The 24,612-nt window shown below is 41.7% G+C and overlaps 1 protein-coding gene across 12 annotated transcripts in view; it reads left to right on the top strand.

Moving 5' to 3' along the window:
• Positions 1–24,612, top strand: part of CTNNBIP1 (catenin beta interacting protein 1) — a 67,648-nt gene that overhangs the window by 8,385 nt on the left and 34,651 nt on the right. For 2 of the 12 annotated variants that reach the window (XM_075906098.2, XM_075906089.2), the window contains exons 2-5: positions 1,020–1,098; positions 2,885–2,975; positions 17,623–17,714; positions 22,626–22,747. In XM_075906098.2, the coding sequence (XP_075762213.1) occupies positions 22,652–22,747 (96 nt within the window). In that variant the 5' untranslated portion in view covers positions 1,020–1,098; positions 2,885–2,975; positions 17,623–17,714; positions 22,626–22,651. Of the gene's footprint in view, positions 1–1,019; positions 1,099–2,884; positions 2,976–15,862; positions 16,003–17,294; positions 17,424–17,622; positions 17,715–22,625; positions 22,748–24,612 lie in introns of those variants that run through there. The other 10 variants (XM_075906097.2, XM_075906094.2, XM_089773170.1 and 7 more) reach the window with 8 other exon arrangements.

Here is a 24,612-nt window from a genome sequence, read left to right as displayed (position 1 = left end):
CCCGGGGCAGAGCAACTCTGCCTCCGGCTTCCTGTAGTCAGCGCTGGTCAGTTTCAGCAGCGGCTGAATCAGGACGCCTGGGGCAGAGCAGCTGGGGTGCTGCCGGGTTGGTCCAGTAGTGCCCAGAGTGGCGCTGCGGGACCAACCGGCAGCGCCCCAGCTGCTCTGCCCCAGGGTCCACAACAAAAGCCTGGTCTGCTGGTGGGGGGGGGGCACACTAGCTGTGCCCCCCCCCCCAGCAGATCAGGAACACGGGGAGCAAAGCTGCAGCGGGGTGCCGTGCCTCTGAGGCTTTGCTCTGGCAAAGCCTCAGAGGCGTGGGACCCCGCCGTGGCTGCGGCTTTGCTCTCAGTGCCCCTGGTCTGCTGGAGACGGTCCCCAGCAGACCAGGGGCACCGGGAGCAGCTTTCCTCTCCCCGGAGGTCGAGGTGGCGGGACTGCTGCCTGTGAGCTGCGGGGCGAGAGAGCCCCGTTCGTAAGTGCGGATCCGACATAAGTCGGATCCGCGTAAGTCGGGGACTGCCTGTATGTGCGTAGTGCCATTTAAGCTAACTGAGCTAGTCATTAGCTTAATTAACCACCTGTGTGAAGAATATGTAGAATTTACAAGTTAAGAAAAAGTAAGGACCAGAAACAATTCTCCTTAGTAATTTTATGGAGTGAGCACTTCTGAGGAGCTGGGATTTACTCTGGGTCTGTGTTGACCAAAGAATTATCAGAAGGTGTTCCATAGTGCATGCTGCAGAGAATTAGAAATAAGGATTCCTTTTGTCTCTTCCATGTTCTGCATTAGACTTGGTATATGATGCATTGTACAAGTGCTGAAAGTACTTTGTGAATATTAGTTTGAATTTTTAAGTGAGTTTAAGTGTTTGACTTTTTTGTGCATTCACTCTCCATGAATATTCTAGAAATGAATCTCATGAACATGAATGCTAGCAAAAATTATTTTAAAACTAATATGATGAAGCAGATTTTGTATTGAAAAACTAATCAATATTATATCTTTTTTATTTTAGATTCTCACTTGAGTGTTTAAAATTATTTTGCATTGTTATGTAAGTCACCAGAGAACAGAAAGAATACGACTTAATTTGTGTAAGTAGCCAACATCTGTAAATATTAAACATTCTCATGGGGTTTTTGCAGCTCTGCAACCCAAGAGTTATTGATTAAAAAAATCTTCATTTATTTTTCATTTATGCTTTTCATTTCAAGGCCTAACATGACCTAATTTTTTTCAGTAACCCCTTTTCAGAGCTGCAAACTGAAAATACTGCATCATCATCAAATAAACAATAAGTGTAGATCTTCATTTAAAATATGAAATAATATCAGTACAATAGTCTATGGTATTTAATATATACATTTAATTTTAGGTAGTCCCTCAGTTATCAATGTGACACATTTTGTTTTGAATGCTAGTAACTTAATTTTAAATTGCATGAAACTGTGGGTGGGTTGTATAGATAGCTAGTCAGGGGAGGCTGTTTGAGACTCTAGGAAAAACACAATATCTGGAGTCTTCTGCTAAAATGACTAGTAGTATACAGACACTAAGTATGTTCATTGGCACCCAGATTGGCATGAGTTGGGAGAGTTCACATCTCTGAGCTATTTTTTTAGGCTGTCGGCAGACTCTGGAAACTACTCATCAGCTTATGTAGAATTTGCATTTGGAAGATTAGCTTCCACGGCTGAATGAAAGAGGGTATTTTTTTTAAATGAAAATGTAACCAGTGTTTCATCACTTACAATAATATATTGATTCAGCATTAAATTTTCAGCAGCTAAAACTCATGGAGCCCTGATTACACAGTAGTTTATTCTGAACTGTGGAAGTTTTTTCTCTTGTATAATAGTGCTTGCAACTAGTATCTTAACCAGTACCAACACTGTGTTTCTATCTAGCCATCATGCATAGGGTTTTAAATTCTACCAAAAATACTGAACTTTGGTTTTGAACCGAACTACATTATTTGTGACATATCATAAAGTTGATAATGTGTTTAATGGTTAAAACTAATATAATAATCTCCATCTAGTTTTATCTTCAGCTGGGAATTTCATTTCTAGAGATGGTGTGTAATTATCATAAACTGTTTGGGATATGCCAAAAGCCTGCTAGAATCTCATTGGATTTTCTCCCTTATGTGATATGATTACACTGTAACAGTTGATCAGTAAAACCTTTTAAACAATAACTACTTTGAGGGCTCAAAACAAATCTCATTACATACTTGCAAAAATATCCATCTTTTATGGAGTATGTTAATTATTGGTCCCAGAGTTTCTGAAACACTTATTCTAATTACTGATGTATAATGGCATTTTAGTTAAGCTGTTTAAGTTGGTTAATCAGAATATGTATTCTAGGGTCTGAATCCCACAGGGTAGCGATGTTAAATATCGGTTAATTGAATAGTCGATTAACTTCATGAATTCTTATCAGTCACTTGACTTTGGTACAGTCCCCAGGGGAACAGTATCAGAGGCAGCAGCATGGGATGGCAGCAGCCCCTGTCCGGGGGGCAGAGTCTGAGCGTCCAGACCTGGCATGAGTTGGAACTGAGCTGGGCTGCCTGGCCACCTAGCTCCTAATACACATTCAATTCAGAGCTGCAGAAGGGGTAGGTCCCAGATCCAGCGCAAGCTGGGACTGAGACGGGTTGCTGGCCAGCCTGCTAAAAAAGTTTACTGGCTGGGAACATGGCGGGGGAGAAATGCATGTAGTAGTATTGCCAGGTGTCCAGTATTGAACCGGACAGTCTGTTATTTTTGCTTCCTGTCTGGTAAAAAAAAAAAAAAAAAAAAATTCAGAAAATACCGGATACCTAAAATATCTGGTCTTTCTGATTTTTTAAATTTTTTTTTTCCCGGACAGGAGACGAAAATCTTGGGCTGTCTGGCTCAATACGGAGGCAGCCTGGCAATCCTAGTACTTACCGGGGAGCTGACCAGCCCAGCGCAGGGAGGTAAGATGGCGGGTGGCCACCGGCAGTCTGTTGGGGCCAAAAAGCCTCACTATGCAGTTTTTTAAAATGGCTACGGTTTGTTTGTTTGTTTTGTTTGTTTGTTTTCTCTCAACAAACTTTTTTTCCTGGAGTATTTTGTTGTTGTTGTTCGATATTTTTTTCTGAAACCATCTGGCAATCCTAGCATGTAGTCTATAGCACTAACCTTATAAACTTTTGCTTATTGGCAATCATCTACGCTATTACCTCCCTAGTTGGGGGTGCGATCAGTCTGGTAAATGCTCAGGGCCTCTCTGATATTTAGAGACATCTGAAGTAGTCAGTCTTCTTGAAAAGTGTTCAGTGTTAATCCCTGAATAAATCACATTTTCAAGAGAGTTGATCATGAAGTCCCATGAGCACATTCTAGTTATTTTTCTAGTGTATTATCAGCCTTTTACTAGCTCTCCATCCTCCCAGTCTCCAATATTGGCTCAAATGCAATAAATTCAACATTAATTGGGGCACTGTTTAATCCACTGACTGAAAGTTTTTAGGGGTTATTTCTTTATAGCCCATATATTAATAGGTTTCTGCTAAGGGGAAAAGTCTGTTAGACTAATGAGCTCATTGAGATTATTTCACAGTTTAGTGGTAATATAACTAACTTTTTACATACAAGATGGTGTCAAGGAAGGAAATTGCATCCCTGCTTCCTGAGAAACAGGGAGCCCCTTGAGGGCAAGATTTCCTTCCCTGCAATCCACCTTTTATCAAAAAACCATTATATAGCACAAAATTGCAGCAAATGAAAAACTACAGATAGTAAAACATCTGCATCAAAACCAATACATAATTAAGAGTTTGTGTTCTGAATTTGTAGCTGGTAGAAGTCATACTTGTGAAAAGGATGACAAGGAATCAAATCCCTTTCTTCTCCACCTCTTCTCCTCCCCTCCCCCAACCCCCAATAATCCCTTTGAAAACTGGGCTAGTTCATTTAATGATCTAATAAACAAAATGGAAAGCTTGAGACTGTTTCTGTTGCTTTTTTAACAGAAGCTTCAAAGAGAGTAAGAAGGCAGGAGAATTGCTATCATAAACTAACCATGGCATCTGCACAGACCAATTTATAACATGCAGTAAAAATATTTCTTATGAAGTAAATTCTTGCTAAGATCCTTGGGATGGGAAATAGTTTTGCATCATGATGAAATCCAAGTAACAATGGGGTCAGCAAAGCATGATGATAGAAAAGTATGGTGTTCTCCAAATAGCAAGAGGGTATACATGTAAATGGTGTATGCTGCAACTGGATACAACCCATTCACCTGCAATATGAATGTGGTAGGCAAATCATTAAATTGTTAGTTGATTTTTAAACACAAAAATTGAAAAACATACTCATTTTGCTTGGCTGTAAAACATACAAGCAGTCCTTTCTAAAGGAATGTTAACCTTCATTCACTTCATGCCTGTGTATGGGAATCCTCGCAGAAAGCATGGTGTCTATGTTGTACATGTGCGCCAAACCTTCTGAGAGGACACAAGTGAATGAGTGATGCCTGCTTCATTACACTGAAGCAAACTTGGTCATCGAGCACTGGAATTGGTTACTTAGGAAGGTGGTGGAATCTCCGTCCCTAAAGGTTTTTAAGTCCTGGCTTGATAAAGCTCTGGCTGGGATGATTTAGCAGGATTTTGGACGTGGTGACCTCCTCAGATCTCTTCCAACCTTATTAATCTATAATAATTGTTTTTGTCCGTTGTTAAATAGTTTCTGCAGATAGTATTTGTTAGCATTTGAGACATACTAAAACATAGTGTCGCAAATAATCAAAACAGGAAATTGATCCCCAGTTTGATGGTTATTCAATTCTAGTAACTGGCCGCCTGCCACCTTGAGAAATAATTATAGGTAAATAGGCCAGTTATCTCCTCTAAATTGATGGTGTAACTTAAACATAAAGAGCTTTCTCAGTAAAAGTATATCTTCTAGAATTACCATTGTTACCCTTCAGCATAAATTGCAGAGAAGTGTAGGTCCTATTTTTCCATTAAAATATCTTCTGTATGCTGAGCATTTATAGACATACTTGGGTGACAAGTACCATAGAAATACCTATAAGTAAAAGTTACTTCAATAAGTGATGTAAAGCAGATAAGAATTTCCAGTACACATTAATTATAGTCAGTGGTAGCCTGTCCATAGGTGCCAACTAGGCGGTCGCCTAGGGTGCCAAATTAAATGGCCGTTAAGCGTTTTGGAGGTGGGGGGCACCGATTGCGTTTCACCTAGGGCACCAGTTGCCGGCAGCTCCTCTAGGGCCGCTCCTGTTTATAGTGTCTCTAGTTAAATATAACAATAGTGTGAACTCAAATGAGGAGAAAAAGTTTGATCACCACTCTAAAGGCAGTTTAAGTCTCCTAATATAGTTGTAATTTGGGGATTTTGGTCTCATTGTAAATATATTTACAGTTTTATAAATAATTGTTGCCTCAGTTTCCTGCTGGAACTTACTGGCTTTCTGCCTGTTGCATTTTTAGATTGTTCAGCAAGGGATTATCACTTCAACTCTTATTTTTAGTGTAGTTTAAGTTCATATTTTGTTTTCATTTTAGTATAAACTAAAACGCCATTTCAGCCACCAGTGAAGCTGTCTGAACAATTATATAATCATTTAAAAATCTAAATAAAATGGAATTATAAATGTCCATTTGGCTTGAAATCTAGATTTGAACATACAAAGTAATACTACAGTAGTTCTCCACCAGTGCGGTGTTGGGTGCTGACAGTAACTGTATCCCTGAATATTTTCTCCCTACTTCCCTGTCTGGTCAGTAAAGAATAACCTAATGGTGCTGGAAATCATACATCCTTAAGCCATTCATATATATCTGGATCAAGTCCTGTAGTTTACTCTGATATGTATGTGTGGTAGGCTTGTATTAGTTAAACTCACTGTGGAAAAAACATTGTACTTCTTAGTCAGCATGTAGAGTGCTCTAGCAGACTGTCAATTTGACTGTTGCCACAATGAGCTAATTCTTTAGACCTGCTACATAGAGTTAAAGTATTGATACCATGTGCATGATGGTTGCTATTGCTTGATGCTCTGGCTTCTGTTTTATAAATAGCAGCCTCATGTATATAGACTAGATTTTTCTGAAGAGTGCTTCTAAAGGTTCATAAATCTTTAGAGCCCAGGTTGTCTTTTACTGCTTTTGATTCAGCACTTGTAAAGCCTGAAATGAAAGATCCTCTCCTTGAAAAGAATTCAGTAAAAAAAAAATTGTCCATCATGAGTTCGGTCAGCGTGTTCCCAACCGTAGGGCCATGGACCACTGCTGGTCTGAGACTCACTGACTGCAGGCCACGGCGGCTGCCAGAGTTCAAGCCTGCTGTTCACGCCTCCCTTCCTCCTCTCCCTTCGGTAATGGCAGTCAGCTGGAGATGCGTGCTGTGCCCACACGGGCAGTTATGCTGGTGGTGGCAGGAGGAGGTGCCTTCCTCCCTCCCTCCCTCCTTGGTAATGGTGGCCTGGCCGAGGCTCCAAACTCCTACCCTCCCCCCCCCATGGGGGTGCAAGACACGAGAGGGAGGGAGGAGGTGTGAAGGAAGAGGGCGTGCACTTCTGCCAGCGGCCTCTCCCTCTTTGTGCACAGCAGTAACAGCCATGCTCCATGGGGGGCAGCCTCGCTCTGGGGAGTGTTGGGGTGGGGGTGCAAAGGGGTGTTGGGTGAGAGTGTGGTGGGGTCCTGGGGCAAGAGGGTTTTGCATGGGCTGTAGGGATCAAAGGTTAAAGGGTCAAAGGGCATGGGGTGTATGGGTGACAAGTGTCAAAGAGTGTTCATTATTTACATAATGAATATGCAATTCTGTAAATACAATGTTACCGGTCTGCCAAAAGTTTGTGAATGGGTTTGCCGATCCCTGGCATAAAAAAGGTTGGGAACCACTGAGTTAGGTGACTATAGTTCTTATTTTTCATCTCCCTATGGAAGTTCTTTCTTTAGCCCCTGGAATCAGTTTCTGAAATGTGCTCATACGATGAGTGCCATATTATTACTACCCCAAAATATGTGGGTGGTTACACCCAAAGTAGCTTGCAGTTGCTTCAAGGGCATCAGCAAGAACTTGAAGTAGATGTCCTCTTTTGAGACTTGAGTATTAAGGTTGTGAAAAATTTTTCACATCAAATTCAAACTTTAAAGATCGGGATCTTTGAAATCCTGAAAAGCCAGCTCAAGGTTCTTTGATGCAGTGCCCAATAAAATGTGGACTAACTCATCATCAGTTTGAAACCTTGGTTCTCAAAGAACAGTGGAAAATTATGGAGGTTGAAGTTGATCGCAAAAGGAGATTTAGTTGAATAATTTTGTCAACTCTTTTTGAAGAATGAAAAGCACCTGGAGTATTGTGTCCAGTTCTGGCCCTTCCCTCCCATAGAATCATAGAATAATAGGACTGGAAGGGACCTCAAGAGGTCATCAAGTCCAGCCCCCCGCCCTCAAGGCAGGACCAAGCTCCGTCTACACCATCCCTGACAGATGTCTATCCAACCTGTTCTTAAATATCTCCAGAGAGGGAGATTCCACCACCTCCCTTGGCAATTTATTCCAATATTTGACCACCCTGACAGTTAGGAATTTTTTCCTAATGTCCAATCTAAACCTCCCCTGCTGCACTTTAAGCCCATTACTCCTTGTCCTGTCCTCAGAAACCAAGAGGAACAAATTTTCTCCTTCCTCCTTGTGACACCAAGGGGATAGAAGGGATGTGGATGCATTGGAGAGGGTTCAGCAGAGGGCAACAAAAAATTATTAAGGGGCTGGAGCTCATGACCTATGAGGAGAGGTTGAGGGATTTGGGCTTGTTTAGAAGAGAAGAATGGGAGGTGGATTTGATAGCAGCCTTCAATTTCCTGATGGGAGTTTCCAGAAAAGATGGAATGAGGCTGTTTTCAGTGGTGACAGATGGCAGAACAGGGAGCAGTGGTCTCAGGTTACAGTGGGGGATGTCTATGTTGGCTATTGGGAAAAACTATTTAACTAGGAGGGTGGTGAAGTGTTGAAATAGGTTACCTAGGGAGGGGGTGGAATCTCCATCCCAAGAGGTTTTTATGTCCGGACTTGACAAAGCCCTGGCTGGGATGATTTAGTTAGTGTTGGTCCTACTTGGGGCAGGGGATGGACTCGATGACCTCCTGAGGTCTCTTCCAACTCTGATTCTATGAAACAATAAGAAAATTGAGCTTCAAGAGTAAGGTAACTCTGGGCTTCAGCACATGAACTTGGGTCCCTTGAGAAATTAAGAGTAGGGGCACCATAGTTGGTTACAGCTAAAGTTCTGGGATACTTCTAATTTTGTGTGTGTTCTGTTTAGTTTCTGCTGGGTATCATTCTTCCTAGCCTATATATTTGTACTGTTCCATATAAAATGATGGATCATTTCTGACAAATGACAGAACTTCTTGCAAGAACATTAGATAAAGGTTCTTTCCACCTTCCAACAAGTACTAAACTATTGAGAAATGAAACTTAGCAACATCTTTTATTTTCAGTTTTTCATAAGAATCATCAAAATGTAGGGCTGGAAGGGATCTTGAGACTATATAAACCTGGGGTTCTCCTGTGCTGTGGCAGGCCCAACTAAATCTAGAACATTCCTGACTGGTGTTTGTCTGACCTGTTTTTAAAGCCTTCAGTGATGAGGATTCCTCCATCATCCTTGGAAGCCAGTCCCAGAGTTTAATTAACCTTTACAGTTAATTTTTTCCTAATATCTAACCTAAATCTTATGAACTGCAGATTAAGCCCCTTACTACTTGTCTGATCTAGGGATGGAAGAATTTAACTCAGGGCTGGACAAGAGTTTGTCAGGAGGCTGGATCCAGCCCACCAAGCTCTTTTATCCAGCCTACGTGACAGCTCTGAGCCCTGCCCCATAATGCATTGCTGGGAGGCGTGAGCCCTTTCAGCCACTTTTATTAAAAGGGCTCGCACCTTCCCGGTGGCTCCTAGGCAATGCATTAGCTGGGGGGGAGGGATACAACCCCTTTCAACTGCTTCTGTTTAAAGGATTCACTCCTTCCGAGTGGCTGCTAAGGCCACAGGCCTTTAAATAAGAGTTGAAAGGGCTTGCAGCTTCCTGCACCCCCCCCCCCCCCCGCTAATGTGTTGCCTGGGAGCCACAGGGGAGATGCAAGCCCTTTCAACTCCTGCTATTTAAAGGCCCTGCCCCTTCTGCCAAAGCCCTGTGCCTTCCGGGGCAGCCGACGGCCACTTGGAACATTTTTCAATTGGCACCCCCTACAAAAATGGTTCCTCTTCCCTGGTTTAACTGGTTAACTGAGAAGCTGATGCTTAACAGGAACTGACAATGGTTAACTTCTGCAACTCTGCTAGGCGTGTGGGGTCAGAGGCTGGGTGGGGCCCTTCCCTCCCTAGTTCTACATCCCCAGGTAACATGTTTAAGCATGTAACTGATAGACTTTAGATCGGTTACATGGTTGCTATTGTAATACATTTTTACATCCCTAGTCCTACATTCTATGGATATGTAGAGCAATTGATCACGGTCCTCTTTATAACAGTCCCTGACAGATTTGAAGACTGAGCAGGAATCTGATAAGTCTTCTTTCTCAAGATTAAACTTGTCCAGTTTTTTTAACCTTTCCTCAGAGGTCAGGTTTTAAACCTGCTACTTACTAATTTCATTTGGTGACCCCTAGTTCTTGTGTTCTGGGAACAAATAAGTAACTCTTTATTCACTTTTTCCTTACCAGTCACAATTTTATAGACCTCTGTCATATCCTCTATAACATTAAATGTGCTGTGCTGTGTGTGGCATATGGCCCCCACGGACAGGGGACCCTAAAATATGGCAGGGGTCAGGCTGGCAGGTTGTCTGCTTGTCATGGCTGATGGCCTCATGCTGGAAGCAGCCAGCTGCTGGCAAATCTCTGTGTGCTCCTGATAGGGATGTAGGGAAGTAGTTGACTAACACATAAGCCTAGGCTTATCAGTTAGTGGAGTCAACTACTTGCATTCCCCACCCTTGTTGCTTCTGTATCAGGCAGCGGGGTGGGGGAGCAGAAGCCAGTTCTGGGTGGAGCCAGCTTAAAAGCTGGTTCCCCCAGCACTGTCTCCGTGATGCCGCTTGCCCCCCACCCTGAGAGGCAGCAGGAGGGGAAGCAAGGGGAGGCTGTCAGAAGAAGCCCCTGTCCATGGGGGAGGGATCCCAGCAGGCAGCTGGGACCTCCTGTTGAAGGGGGCTGCTGCCAGAGCTGTCTCTGCTCACGGCCAGTGTAGGCTGCCATGGAAAGGGAGCACCCTCTCTGGGTGCGGAGCCATGCTCAGTCCTAGCTCGTGCCTGGTCCGGGACCTACCCTTGCTGCAGTTCTGCAGTTTACATGTAGTAAGGGCTGGGCTGCCTGCCCACCTGAAACTACAGAGTTGCAGCAAGGGTAGCTCCTGGATCTGGCTCAAGCCGGGACTGAGTGCTTCTTCTGTTATAAAAATTCTATCGACTGCATGATTAGCGAATTATCTGGCTCTTAACTTCCTTAGCCCCTGGTGGGGGAGAGGCAGCTCTGTGCACTGCCCACACCCTGAGGAGCATGCAGAAACCTGCTTCATCTTACCGCTAATGGGCATGCAGAGACATGCCTACAGTAGAGCTAAAGTTGCTCCTTACCTGCTCTGACTCCCTCCTTCGTGGAAGTAACCAGCATGTCCCTACAGCTCCTGGGGTCTGGGAACTGAGGCCAATGGGAGCTGTGGGGGCAGCACTTGCAGGCAGCAGTGCACAGAGACTACCTGGCTTCTCCTGCCTAAGAGCTGCTGCCAGAGAGGTGTATTGATCACTCTGGGAGCCCCATTGCCCAAGGTAAGCGCTGACTCCCTGATCCCCTCTCACAGCCTGCACCCCATGCCCAAACTTCCTCCCAGAGCCTGATCCCTGCACCCCAAACCCTGGTGCTAATCAAGGTAGCTCCCTTCGTTTTCCTTTTACTTATAGGAGGGGGGAAATGAAGAAATGGAAAATGTGAAGTAAATGAGAAAGTATTTTTTTTCTTGGCTGGGTCCTGTGGGGATGAAGCTGCTCAGCGGGCCCCACTAACTCTAAATCCATCACTGACTCCAGCAGAAAAAGTTGTGTGCGCACGATAGGAAGGGGGAGCATTTTAAGGAGTCAGTGTTTGGTCCTTTTCTGTGGCTGTAGCTAGGTTTTTGGCCTCCCTTCTACTGTATTTGGAAGTGACCAGGAGACTGTAATGCTTAATTTGGTCCCTGTACTACCAGGATCAGAGCTCCTATTTTTTTGGTTGCTTCTACACCACCAAATTCTGAAAATCTCATGTTCTCACTCTTTTTAGTTCTGCTGGTGATAGCAGTTGGGGATCACTAGTGTAGATAGTAGAGATGTCTTGACTTTGGCAGAGGGTATTTTCTTGATATGGTAATTAATAGTACCTAATTCCAGTCTACATTAGCATCTCTTACTAAGAATAGTAGCTTTTAACTATTTAGGTGCACATTCTATAGCAGAGCTACTCAACTTTGGAAGCCCCAAGGGCCACAATGATACTCACAGCACATGCCGAGGGCCGCAATTTAAGTGTGGTTGCATATACACGCAAATATATGCAAATAGCTTATTTCACAGTGATGGGCATGAATACAAAGATTAAGACAAGACTACACAACACAGAGGCCCCATTTAAGTCAGTTCTGCTGATATTAATCAAGTGCAATATTTACCTGATTTCCACTCGTATGATAGCATTTTTAATGAGCAGTGACAGTCCAGGGATCTAACTATTAAAACGCATATCAACAGAAGACCGTTATATTGACTATTTTTGTTGTGAAGCCAAAACAACAACAATAATCCAGGGATTTAACTACTAAAACACATATCGACCCAAACAGCACCGTAAACCCAAATCGCACCACGGGCCGCAAACAAATGGGCCGCGTGTTGAATAGCCCTGCTCTATAGCCAAGACTTCTGGTTGGGCCTGCTGCTAGAAGAGGACCAGTAGTTCTACCGTCACTTTATTTCCCTCTTTGGGGAAGGTACTTCTGTCTTTCTCTTGGGAGGGATACAGCACATGCCCATACATTGGTTTGGTATGGAGACAGCAGTGATCAGAACTCCGATGGCAGGCTTGATCTGCTATTCCCAGTGCACATGTTGAGCTTTGTAGAACAGATAGTGTTCTTCGGATCTTCACTCTGCCAGCCTCCTGTATGCTATGTACTTCAGGCAGAATGAGGAAAGGAGTACTGAAGTACAGTATTTGTCCACAAGCCAACTTTATTTGCCATTTGGGAGAGGGTGAAAACATTTTCAAGCCTGAAGCCGTTGCTTTGGCAAAGCTGTGCAGGCGTCCTTGGATGTAGCCTACAGATCTGCCTCATTTATTATTCTGTTTTGTGCATCATATTAAAAATAAATGAGAAGTAACTGTCACTCCCTGTGAGTGCCAAACAAGCTTTATGCTATCCAGAAGAAATTAGATGCATAGCTTTGTGAAGGAGTTCACTCTGTTTCAGACTAAAATTGCTATAGAAATAATTGAACTTAGATTTTTTTTTTTGTAAGATGGCATTGAAGAATGAAGATCTTTGCTTAGCCACAATAGGTATAACATGAGCATTGGAAATGACAGCTTTTCCATTTGTCTTGTGAGTCTGTCCCACCCTGACCTGGAGAGGTCACCACCTCCAGGTGTGACAGTGCAGTTCATTCTTCATGGCACATCCAGTTCTTGGCACCTCAACTGTGACTGCTACTGAGGGTATCAGTGGCAGTCATTTTTGAATATAGACACTGGATCACTAGGAACTGTGTTGAGACTGCAGTCTCACTTCCCATAAACCAGCAAACAAATCAGGTCATAGCTTTGGTTTCTAACAGCTCCGGATTCAGTTCTGAACTCAATGTGAAAGGCTCTATCTAGGCTTGGAAGTTTTATATTTTTATCTTTGTGAAATTAATTGGAAAAAAAATTCAACTATCTTTTACATTTTTATATTTATTATTCTACTATAAGGGAGAAATAGTTGGTGTTGAACATATTTATCTTAATGAAAAGTAGTCAAGATCAGTAACTGAGTCAGAAGCGTAGAGTTGATTTTCATCACATTTCGTGTATAGAAAACGATCTCTTATTAACCTTTCCACCTCAAAATAGTTTAGAATATTTTCTTTTGTTCTTTCCTATTGGGATGGAAGGGAATATGAGAACCTTGCAAATCTGCAAATACCCACTTGATATCCTAGGCAACTGCATCAGCTGATGTGGATACAGGTCTCTGGCTTATTTTTGTGGATTTGGATTCAGGTACACATTTTTTATCTAGAACCCTGCAAATTTGCATATGTCTACATGCATCCGTGGCTCATTTTTGTGGCTACATATGTGGATACAAATTTTTGTATGTATGCAGGACTCTTCTTAATCCTTAGATTTTAATTCTTCCAAGTCATCTTTATCCCAATCCTACCCTTTGAGCCATCTAGTTCCCAGTTAAGCTTTATTAAACACACCAGGATTTCTGTGGTACTATATGACACACTCCATTTTTATCAGTCTCCGTGTTTTCCTAAGAGATTGTTAGGAGCTCTACTAAAATATAAGCTTTACACAGTGCTGTTTCTGATGTGTGGTATGAAAACATCTGGCAAAAATAAAAGGAAAACTAAGCTACTGTGTTTAATAAGTATTAGGATCCAAAAGTGCAGTGACTTAAGTTTAATTATAATTAGTGGGGTGTATGAAGTTATTGTTGGTGTTTAATTTTTTTTCTTTTGATGCTGATCAAGTATTAGAGGTGCTATTAAACTCCCAAAATGCTGCAAGCTGGTGCCTAATATCTCAGCATGACTCCTGATTTCAATTTGCAGGTTTTTTCTATGTGGTCACAATTCAGTTATCTTGCTAATATTTTTCTGACTTAAAGCTTGTTTTCCCTTTGAACCAGTGTGATTTTTGTTGTTCAACTGCAAACCTCATTTGACATAACTTTATTTACTGGGAAGCACTGTGATCTAGCTGATGTGGGGGAGACAGCTGGTACCATTTCTAGTTCTGCTGTGACTGTGGGTTCATCATTTTGCTTTTGTTTTGCTAACTGTAAGACAAATGGCACACTATTGTGCAGCACTGAGATTTATGGATGTAAAGCACTTTCATAAAGTGACATTATTTGGCAGAGAACTGTCTTCTATAAAGAACACTGAAGGGATGGGATGAAATCCATTCTGTCACCCCGGTCTTGCTCATCAACCTGAACTCTGCCTTGTGGAATCTGTCAAACCTGATTTGTACAATGAAAGGCCCAGCCTAACCTTAACTCTTAAGTCTTTCTTGGAAACATACAATAAGCTTGGGGATAGAGAAATTTTGAGTGTAAACCAGAAAAGTGGCTATATATTCTTCCACATTCTATCAGCAATGAAATTCATTGTATTTGGTTACTCTTAGCCACACCTGCAGTAGCATATAATAAGAATGAGGCTTTGGATGGATCTCTTTCAGCCAAGGAAAAATTATAAGCTTGCCTTCAAAGGGATGTTGACTGGCAAGAGAAGCTCTGAGGAGCTGTTTCCTGTACCTGTGACATTGCAGAGATGCTTCTGTGGAGGGGGATGAATCTAGATGAACATCCACAGTATTTAATCTGTTTAACTGAAGCAGCTGTCGTGCTTATAGACCTACCCATAGGGTCAAGTAATTAGAATGGACTTGGAGCAGAATGCACAGCCTTCTGACCTTTTTGACTTGCACATACCTGCCTGCTGACCCACAGTACTCACAAAAAAAGTAAATTGCACAGTTCTGAGCTAGTATTCTTAATTGAACCGGACAATTACCCAATCTCAAGAATACTCCTATGATGGATCACTATGAAACAAATGGATCCACTGGAACATTTTAAGATGGTGAGCAAAGTTACATGCTCTGACAGTACCTCAGCTGTTCTTCAGCTGTCTTGCTAGGCATGCTTGCTCATATTTTGGACCTCAGTTGTCATCTTCCTCCCACCCCCAATATATCCCGTTACAGAATATTTTTAGATCATATTTCTTAGGATTCATTAAAAATGAACACTCGGGATTCTTAGTTTAAAAAAAAAAGTGAGGGAATCATTATCCAGTAGCTAGATCAGGGACTTAAGTATATTGGTTCTATTTGTGTTTCTTCCATGAGTTGCTATGGGATCTTGGACTGGTCACTGGACCTCTTGGGACTTAGTCTCCCCATCCCACCTCTTAAACTGGGATTTCACTGTTCTTTATCTATTCCAGTTACCTTGTGGCCTTTGCAGCAGAAGTGCTGGTTATTTACAGAGCACTTACACAGTCCTATAGCTCAGTGGTTTGTTCACCTGGTCTAGCATTAGATTTGCTAGGGACTAGAGCTGAAGCCTCAATCCAGCCACCCAGGACAAAGCTGAAGCCTGAGCCCTGTGTCTTAGGACAAAGTTCAAGGGCTTCAGACCTAGGTAGCAGGGTTCAGCTTCAGCCCTGCATGGAGACTACAGGCCCCTCCACTTGAGGCTGAACCTCTTGGGCTTCAACTTTGGTCCTCCCACCCCAAAGGTTTTGCCTTTGGCCCCTTCTGCCCCTAGCCTGGGGTAGCAGGCTTGAGTGAGCTCATCCTTTGATCCCCCCTCCTGGTGTTATGTAGTCAGGAGACAGCCTGCACAGGCCCCTGGGCAAGGTGTGGGGGGAAGCTGTGTGTGCCTGGAAGGTGCACTGCTCTCTGCATCTCCCCCCATTCCTCATCAGCTTGCCAGAATGAAGTAATTTTTGTTTTTGCAAGCAGTTCACAATCCAGTGAAGTTTGAGAACCCCTGTAGGGAGTGGCAAAGTGAAGCTAACCAGGATTGCATCACTTGCACAGTTCTGCAGCTTCTGACTTGTAAAGGTAGTACACCTGTTCTGAAAGCTGGTCTCCATGGTTGGACTCTTCTGAGGAGCTGAGCTGTAATTTTGTATCCAGACAAAATTTCAGTCTGCATTTGGGTTCAGGTGAGATGGTAATACAGTGCCTGGCCAGGAAAATGTATCCCTTTTCCCTGCGTTACTTGATAATGGATTGTTTGATAAATGGAGTTTATCTGCATAGATTGCCATTACCTGGGCATTTTGATGGTAAGTGTGAGAGTGTTATTGTTGGCTGTTAATACAAATTAGTTCCTATGCTTTAATCTTTTTTCTGAAAGGAGTTTCCACAGTTCTGTGTGTGTGTGTGTGTGTGTGTGTGTAATGATGGATGGTGGGGTCCATATGAAGTCTATACAAATGAAAGGAACAGTTAGTTACTGTAAATGGTTCTGTTGTTGGTTCTGTTGATGATTTATCATTGGGCTGTCTTGTGTTTTAGGGGGTAAGAAAAGTAGGAACAAAATAGTGAAGGAGGAAAGCAAGGCATGAATAGTCCTTTCATAACAGACACATTCTTTTCTGGAAAGGTGAAATCAACATAATTTAAAGCAGTTGATATCATTCCTTCACTCCCAGCCCTTCCCAGAAGGAGCCATTGTAGAATGCTGTGGGTGAAGCTTGTGATTATTTCAGCCCTGGTCAATCATGAACAAAAAATTAGTGTGATAGTTCAGGAGATTGCAGGGATTTCAGTCTTGGCCCTCTCTCAGCATGAGATGGTGCAGGGCACTGACTGGGAGAAATTCTGAGTTATTGCGGTTTTGCCTTCATCTGATTTGAAAATAACAAGTGTGTATCTCTAAACTTAACTAAGAGCTTTGGACTCCATGCTGGAGGTTTCATTTAGGTGGATAGTGCAGGTGTGTACAAATCGGCTCTTCTTATCAGAGGGCTTTAATTAAAACCTGTCCGGTTGTATATAATGATAGACGTACTTAAAGTTGTGGAGCTGTCCTGAGCAGAAGTTACTCTCGATGTTGTACCGTATTGCATGAAAGGTTTGTTGTTATCATTTGACCTGAGCTAGCTCTGATGCATATGACCTCTAGTGACCAGAGATTGTCAGGGAACCTACTCAACTTCTAGTCTAGTTCTGAATGTTAATTATAAAATAGGTTTAGAAATAACCACCTCTTTGATCGGTCAAAAAATGTTATCAGTATGTGACTTGCCAGCATGTTTCTTTTTTGAAACATTAATTATGCTGCAAAAGAGCAGGGTTTTCTAATTATACATATGGCATCTGAATATGGCACTTAAATAATTAATGTAAAACATACATTTTGCTCATAAGTACTGTATTTTTCCACCGCACCCTAAATTTTTAATTGATGAATCATGCTCGTTTTTGCCCAGGGGTGGTTACACCTGGTGGTTTTGCTGTTAGTTTTACTGACTTGTTCAAAGATAATAGGTCCTATATTGAAATCTCCCCGAGCCCCTCAAGAAAACAAGACCCGAATGACTTCTGATGACCAGTGTTGTGGAATTCTACCAGGAATGTAGTTAGTGATTCATTTTTATCTTGAATCACTTACTGAAATAAGTGTATAAGGAATATTACATAGATTCCTAATTCACATAGCCCGTCTTCAGTTTTACAAATGTTGGCTAGATGCAGTGGTATGGGACTCTGATTGAAAACATTCATTGTCTTCCTGTTTTTCATTGTATATATTTCTCTTTAATATTTTATCTTCACAGGGCAGTTTCTTCCCACTTTTTTCCAGTTGTGATCATTAATCGGGACTGAGTACTTGGCTTATCTGCCCTTGTGTTGTTTTTTTTAGAAACGGGTAAGTTGTATTTGTTTTGCATGTAATATTCATAATTTTTTTTTTTAAAAGGAACCTGGGAGGGAGGAGGGAAGTTCTATTATGTTGAATCATATTGACACCCACATGGTTCTGTCAGTAGGTCTGGAATTTTTAGATCCACAACACAACAATTTTTTTAGTTAGCAAGCAAAGGAATTCTGACTTGGGAAACATGAATTTGATTCCAGGTTCTTAAGGGGAATGTGCTCTTGTGTATATGCTTCCCACCTCTGCAGATCATGCTCTGTTTGCATTCAAATCAAGCAGCTTTTTCCTTCATAGCACTTCCTAGGCAGCAGCTGAGGAGGATGGATCAGGGAAAGAACACAGTAACTACGTTCCTGCTCTTAGTTCCAGTGCCCAGCACCAAAGCAGGCTTTAGCGACAAGAAAGAATATATCCAGGAAAAAATCTGCTTAGCCCCTGGAGCCCTAGAATGGAGAATAACTTTGTAACCTCAGGGCAGAGGGAGTGGAATAGTGCTTGCACAATTTGATGCATAAGTGCTGTGTGAGGATGGAGCATGCCCATTGAAGGCAAAAATCTTAAGAAATCTTAACTACCAAACACTTAATAAGGCACTCTGTGGATGTGCAAACAGATTTTTTTTTGTATGTGCTTAGAACTTGGTCCAATTTTGGCCAGATGTATGGGGATAACAAAATGCGTAGCTTTTACTCTTGCCAAATTTCAAATCAGTGCCCCAATGCTGTTAGTATTTTTTTTTCTCCCCATTTCTATCAAACTTCTGTTTTTCTCCAATCATCTCCTTCCTTTTCATCCTGTTCCATTTTTCCCCTGTTTGTTTACTCCAACTTTAGAGAGGACAAAGGAAGGTGAAGAGGAGTTGTTACCTTTCTGTGGTTAAATATAAACTGTTGAAGGGTGTAGGACTTCTCTAGGTGGGAGAGTGGGGCAGGAGTGGTCTCTCCCTGGATGTTTGTCTGTGGTGCCACCTACTGGTAGATAATTTCTATAATTTTCCCCAACTTTAAATCTGCTTGAGAGTTAACATTTCTTGGCAATTTGTAGCTTTTGTGGGGAGATTAAACTTCTTTAATTTTTGGAGGATTTGTTGTCTTTTTTTCCCCACTGAAACATCTGATTTACCCATTCGTGGGTTCAGATTATGAAAGGATACTCTACATCCAGGGTAGATGAAACCTCTTTCTGAACTGACATGTTACAAATTTACTCTGTTGTCTTCCAGGTTATTGGTATAAGTCAGGAAGTGAAGGAAATTGGCCCATTGCTTGTTTTTCCTTTCTCAAGCTGACCCACATGAGGGCTTTTTCTGTGGATTCTGAACCAGTCAATCTGTTAGTGCTTTTTTTCTGTACTGGGTACACCCGTAGATGGGTGTGTGCGTTAGCCCTTGAGAATAATGTGGCATCCATCTAGCCAAGCATAGTATTCTGAAATCTAACCTACTGAGAATCAGTGTTGTTCAATAAAGTCATTACAATAAAGGTCCAAAATCAGTAAGTGGGAGAAGAGAAAAGAAATGTGGGTATAGGACATGTTTCCAGAATGTTTTTAAAAGGTGAATTAATATAAGGGTACAGTGGTTAGTGGGGGAGTAAGGTTCTGGATCTCAGCCTAACCAGCTAAAATGTAATGCGTGGATTTCCAAAGCTATCCCACATCTATACTTTTTGAGATCCATTATATGAAGATCAGACTTGTTTCAAACATCATCTTGGTCTGTAGTGTTAAGTATTGTGATCTCCCCTGTGATTACTGCAGTTGGGCTTTACAACCTCCAAATTACTGCAGTTCTGTCTTTTATTATTATTCTTTCTTGTTACTGAGTCCTGGTGGCTTGAATTTACTAATGAGGCAGCAGATATGTTGATTATTAATTTGTGCCATTGCTCAGCTGCACTGCTGTTAGATCCTGTGGCCTTATAGTATGACTGATGTGTACAGATTGAAAAAGCTTTGGGACAACAAATGCCACACAAGTGCAAAGCTCATGTTCTACAACCTCAGCTCTCTACAAAACTCTTCCTTTAAAAAGAGCTTTCCAACCATAAATACAAAATGGAATGGGGAAAAAAAATTTCCTCCTTCGAGGATCTCTTAGAGTTCTAAGGTGTGAGGAGCAAGAAGACTGTGAAGCCTACTATGGATCTTGCAGTACAGATCTTACCTGTGCAGTGCTTTGATGCGCACTGCCAAGAGTCCATCCAGATTGAACGTCTAGGTGGAATAATGTGGAGGAAACTTGTGCCTTTGCTGTCTGCTTTTTCACTGGATAAATAGAATTGTATCTGCTTGGCTGTTGATCCAGCATCTTTTACTAGTATTAAATTCACCCCTTTGTGCAGTTATGCAGTGGAGAGTGATTTGGAACCACTTGCACACTTTTTCTTTCTGTTAAATGAATCAGTTAGTTATAGTAAATGCTTTTACTAGATTGTTGCCCATCTCATGACTGACTTATTTATTCCCCGTTCACTTTCTTTTCACAGCTGAGAACATTGCATGCCAATCAGTGGAATGTGTGTCATTTCAGTACAAAGTAACTGACATTTTTAATGGCAAAACTATTCTACTTTTTTCATAGAAGAAATTATGCTTTTTTAAAGTTACTGGATTGTGATTTTTTTTTTTTGCCTTCTCCCAAATCTTCTGTTGACTCAATTATAAATGAAGAGGGCATCTCATATTTACTGGTTCCTGGTTTTCAAACGCAGCCATCACCAAAATCAGTGCAATACAGAACTTCTCACTGGGAACTTTTTCAAGAGTGTTGGTGAAATTGTAGCTCAGGCTCGCATTATACCAGCACTTGGGCAATACTAAAATCAAGTGGATGATGAGGTCTCTCCCTTCCAGTTACTGCTTAAGTTTGAATAATTAGTGAGTCATCCAGGAATGTCAATATGTAACCTGAACTCTTTCCACACCCTAACTATTTTTCCTTTTAAAAATTATAATTAAGGAAAGAGAGAGATCACATCAGTTGTGCTTTTTTTTTTTTTTTTAACTAGCTTGTCTAAACCTGGTGTTTCAAAGTCTTTAGCAATAGTATCTTGGTGTGCAGGAATCACAAAGCTGATAAATCAGCACATGGCCAAATTTAGATTCTGAACAGTGTAAGCCAGCTGCTGAAGGTACTACTGGGGACCAGTCAGCTTGATGCACAGTGTAGAGCAACACCTGGCTTACACCTCCCCAAAGGGATTCCCTGGTAGAGATTAAGTTTCTGTGATGCAGGGGTCTGAAGCTGATGCATAGCAGCATTTAGTTTGCCAGGCTATTTCATGAGTATTATGTGAAACATCTTAATTTTCAGAACAATGTGCAGTTAAGAATGTATTGAATGTTGACTGAATAAACTAGAGAGCAAGTGTGTGTACTCATAATTTTAAACCTTTACTCTGTGGGTTGGTAGAAGTGACAGATTATGGTATTTAAGCAATTTCTACCTACTGCTGTGCTTCTGTGGGCATACACAGTGGATTTAAATCTCCAAATGAACAGAAAACATAAGCAATCAAGTAATATTGGGAAGGAAAATTTAAGGTATTCCCCTCCACTGCCTACTTAAAAGTAACATATTCATTTTAGAAATGTACAGAAGGATTATGTATGGATTTTTTTTTTCAGTTTATATATACAGAAATAGGGGGAAAGACTTTGGGAATACATTTCACCTGATTTATTCTTGACTGTAGAGCTTAATCATTGGGACTGATATATATGCTGAATCCTGTCTCCACCTTCCGGCATGCTTATTACAAAGAAGCCTCTAAAATGGTGGAGTTAAATCAGTTGGTATTGCAATGATTATTTCATTTTTTTCCCCTTGGGTCCTATCCTTTCTCTGTAGGTTTAAAGTCATGACAGGTGCTAAGCAAACAGTGATGTGATGAGCAATATGTTCTTGTATTTGTGTTTCATATTTAAGGCCCAGTCCTGTGAGTTGTTGAGCATTCACAACTCTTTGCAGAAAATGAAATGGAGATGTCTAGAATCTTGCAGAATTGGGCCCTCTCTTATGAAGTCAGTAGGACTACGTCTGCACTGCAGCACTATTATTCTGCGTCTTTTGAGCACACTCATTATTTTGAAATCTAACGGGCTTGCTGTTCCAACATCCCTTTAAGCCACATTGCATGAGGCGTAAGACGTATTGGAATAGCGATTTATTTTGAAATAAGTGCTGTGTAGACAGTGCCAGATTTCAAAATACGCTATTTCGAAATTAACTCAAAATAAGCTATGCAATTTGCGTAGCTCAAATTGTGTAGTATATTTTGAGCTCTGGATGCATACTAGATTAGCCCCTTTCTGTCATATGCTCTGCCTGAATACTTGAATCAGGCATACGTGGTGTGAGGTATTACATAGCTACTCTGCCCTTCCCCAATCACTGTCAGTGGTGCAAGTGCTATGGAGGTGCAAACTGCTCAGTCAGCTCTTATTGCCAAACTTGTGATGTTTACTTTCCAAATGCACAGTCTGGTTTGCTATGTACAGTGGAGTGACTTGCATCTCTTCCTGACCATCAGAAGTTAGATTACCAAGCAGCCTGTTGTCAAACCACTCAGGAAGCTTTTTGACCTGTGGTGAAAAATAGGTGTTTTGGAAATAGTGGTGTGTTGGAAATTAGGGGGAGGTTATAGCTCAGTGGTTTGAGCATTGGCCTGCTAAAGCTAGGGTTCTGAGTTCAATCCTTGAGGGGGCTATTTAGGGATCTGGGGCAAATCTGCCAAGGATGGTACTTGGTCCTGCTGTGAGGGCAGGGGACTGGACTTGATGACCTCTCAAGGTTCCTTCCAGTTCTATGAGATGGTATATCTCCATATATTATATTTCCTCTGCAAGTATGCATATCAGACTCTCTCAGTTCACTTCATTCTTGTTTTGTTACATCTGCAGGAGTCCCAGGAGCTGGGAGGAGTGGAATGAACCGTGAGGGCGTCCCCGGGAAGAGTCCGGAGGAGATGTACATCCAGCAGAAAGTGAGAGTTCTCCTCATGCTTAGGAAGATGGGATCAAATGTAAGTTTAATGGAGTTCTGAAAAAATATCTGGACTTAACCAAAGGCTTCCTCTCCCAGTCATGGAATTTATGATTAACTGGGATATTCCCATTCCCTGTTCCAAGGGTTAAACTTCATTAAGTTCTTTTAAGGTAAGTGGAGGGGCCACATGCTCTGGAATTAACTCTTACAGAACAAAATTTGGCCCTATGTATAATGTAGAGGTTACAGCAACATAGTTATTGCATTGTAGCTATGCCAGCATAACCCCATAGTGTAGACACAGTTTACAGCATCAGAAAGGGTTTTTCCATCATTTTAGGAATAGTGCCTCTCTGAGCAGTGGTTGCTAGGTCAACAGAAGCATTCTTCCATCAGTGTGGCTGCATCTATGCAGGGCATTAAATTGGCATAGCTCGAGCACTCTGTTGATTTTTCATACCCCTAAGCACCATAGCCATTCATATTTAAATTTGAGCAGGCTATAGTCGCCTTCAGTGCATGAGGGCTCGTCTGCACAGTGCTTTAGCCCTCACCAGAGGGTGTTCATTTTAGAGCATGTTAGCATTTTATTCACTAACTTGCCTCTGTGGATTCTGTTGATGTGCACCAAAAGTTCCTTAACGCAAGTTAATGTAGTACTGTTTGACATGGGACTTTTTTAATGCGTTTTGGGGAGCTTGTAGTGAAAAGCAGCAGGGCAGAGTCCATACAGGCTAGTTAGTCTGAACTGGCAAAACATTACACCCTTCTAGTTAGAGCTTGTCTATTTGGTATTTTACCCCTAACTTTCTAATTGCTGAAATAATGTTCATTGATATGGGCCAGGGGGTGGTTTCTTTTTTGAGTTGCTGCTTATGCCAAAAAAAAAAATGTGAAGGGTATAGTGGTTGAAATTAGGCCTGAACTTTTTTTTTGTGCATTCCAAAGTTTCTAAACACTATAACGAACTAGAAAATTAAAGGAAGTATTTATTGATGATAGCTCTCAGTTTAGTTTGTGGGTGGTTGGGTGAATAGATTTGTGTATTGGCCATTGTAGCTATAGCATTATATGAGCTGGGGTTGGATGAGATTCTAGGGGTGTTACTTGTAGTAGGAAACAAACCTAAATTAAAGTCCTTGTATCAAAGACCTGGTATGAGGCAGGATCTACTTAGAACATTTGGCAAGAACGAGCCGATATTGCAAAAATGCACATTCCTAAGAAGTGCTACTCACAGAGTACTTAACACAACCCGATATCAAGTGGTACCAGCACATCCCGAAATCAAGGATGGTACAAAAACATTCCCTCAAGGATAACAGAAACACACCAATCCCTCCTAAAAGATAAGTTGAGCATGACAATACATAATAAAAATGTTTTAATTGAACCAACATGTACAAGGTAATGAATGATGACTAGTCAGGGGACACTAACTACTGTAACTATGCCAGAGAGGCAGTATTAACACATCTTTATACCCCAATGCAAATCAATCTCGGAATATCTTTGTCTGGTCTAGGAAAGAACAGAAAGTCCCACTGTTCACTGAGTTGGTCCATTGTTATGGGCATACATGTATTAGTTGTCCAGAAGAGTCTGAGAGATACTAGTGTGGAAGTGGGAAAAGGGGATTTGTGTGCAGCCATCTTAGATTTTGTCAGTAGCAGAGCAAGAGTCAAGCTAAGTCTGTGGTCTGACAATCTAAGATGGCTGCACACAAATCCCCTTTTCGCCTTTTCCTGCTTGTTGACGATAAACCTGTCTGGGTGCCTTCATCTCTTAACCGAGCTTGTGGTCTTTGGGCAGTTTACTCAAGGTCTGCTATTCCAGTTGTCTATGCAGTGGCACATAGGGGGAACCCAATACATGGAGCCAAACATCTGTCAACATCTAACC

This window comes from Pelodiscus sinensis, chromosome 24 (assembly GCF_052426305.1).
Source record: "Pelodiscus sinensis isolate ZL-2025 chromosome 24, ASM5242630v1, whole genome shotgun sequence".
NCBI classification, from domain to species: domain Eukaryota; kingdom Metazoa; phylum Chordata; order Testudines; family Trionychidae; genus Pelodiscus; species Pelodiscus sinensis.
This window is presented reverse-complemented; position numbering and strand designations above follow the sequence as displayed.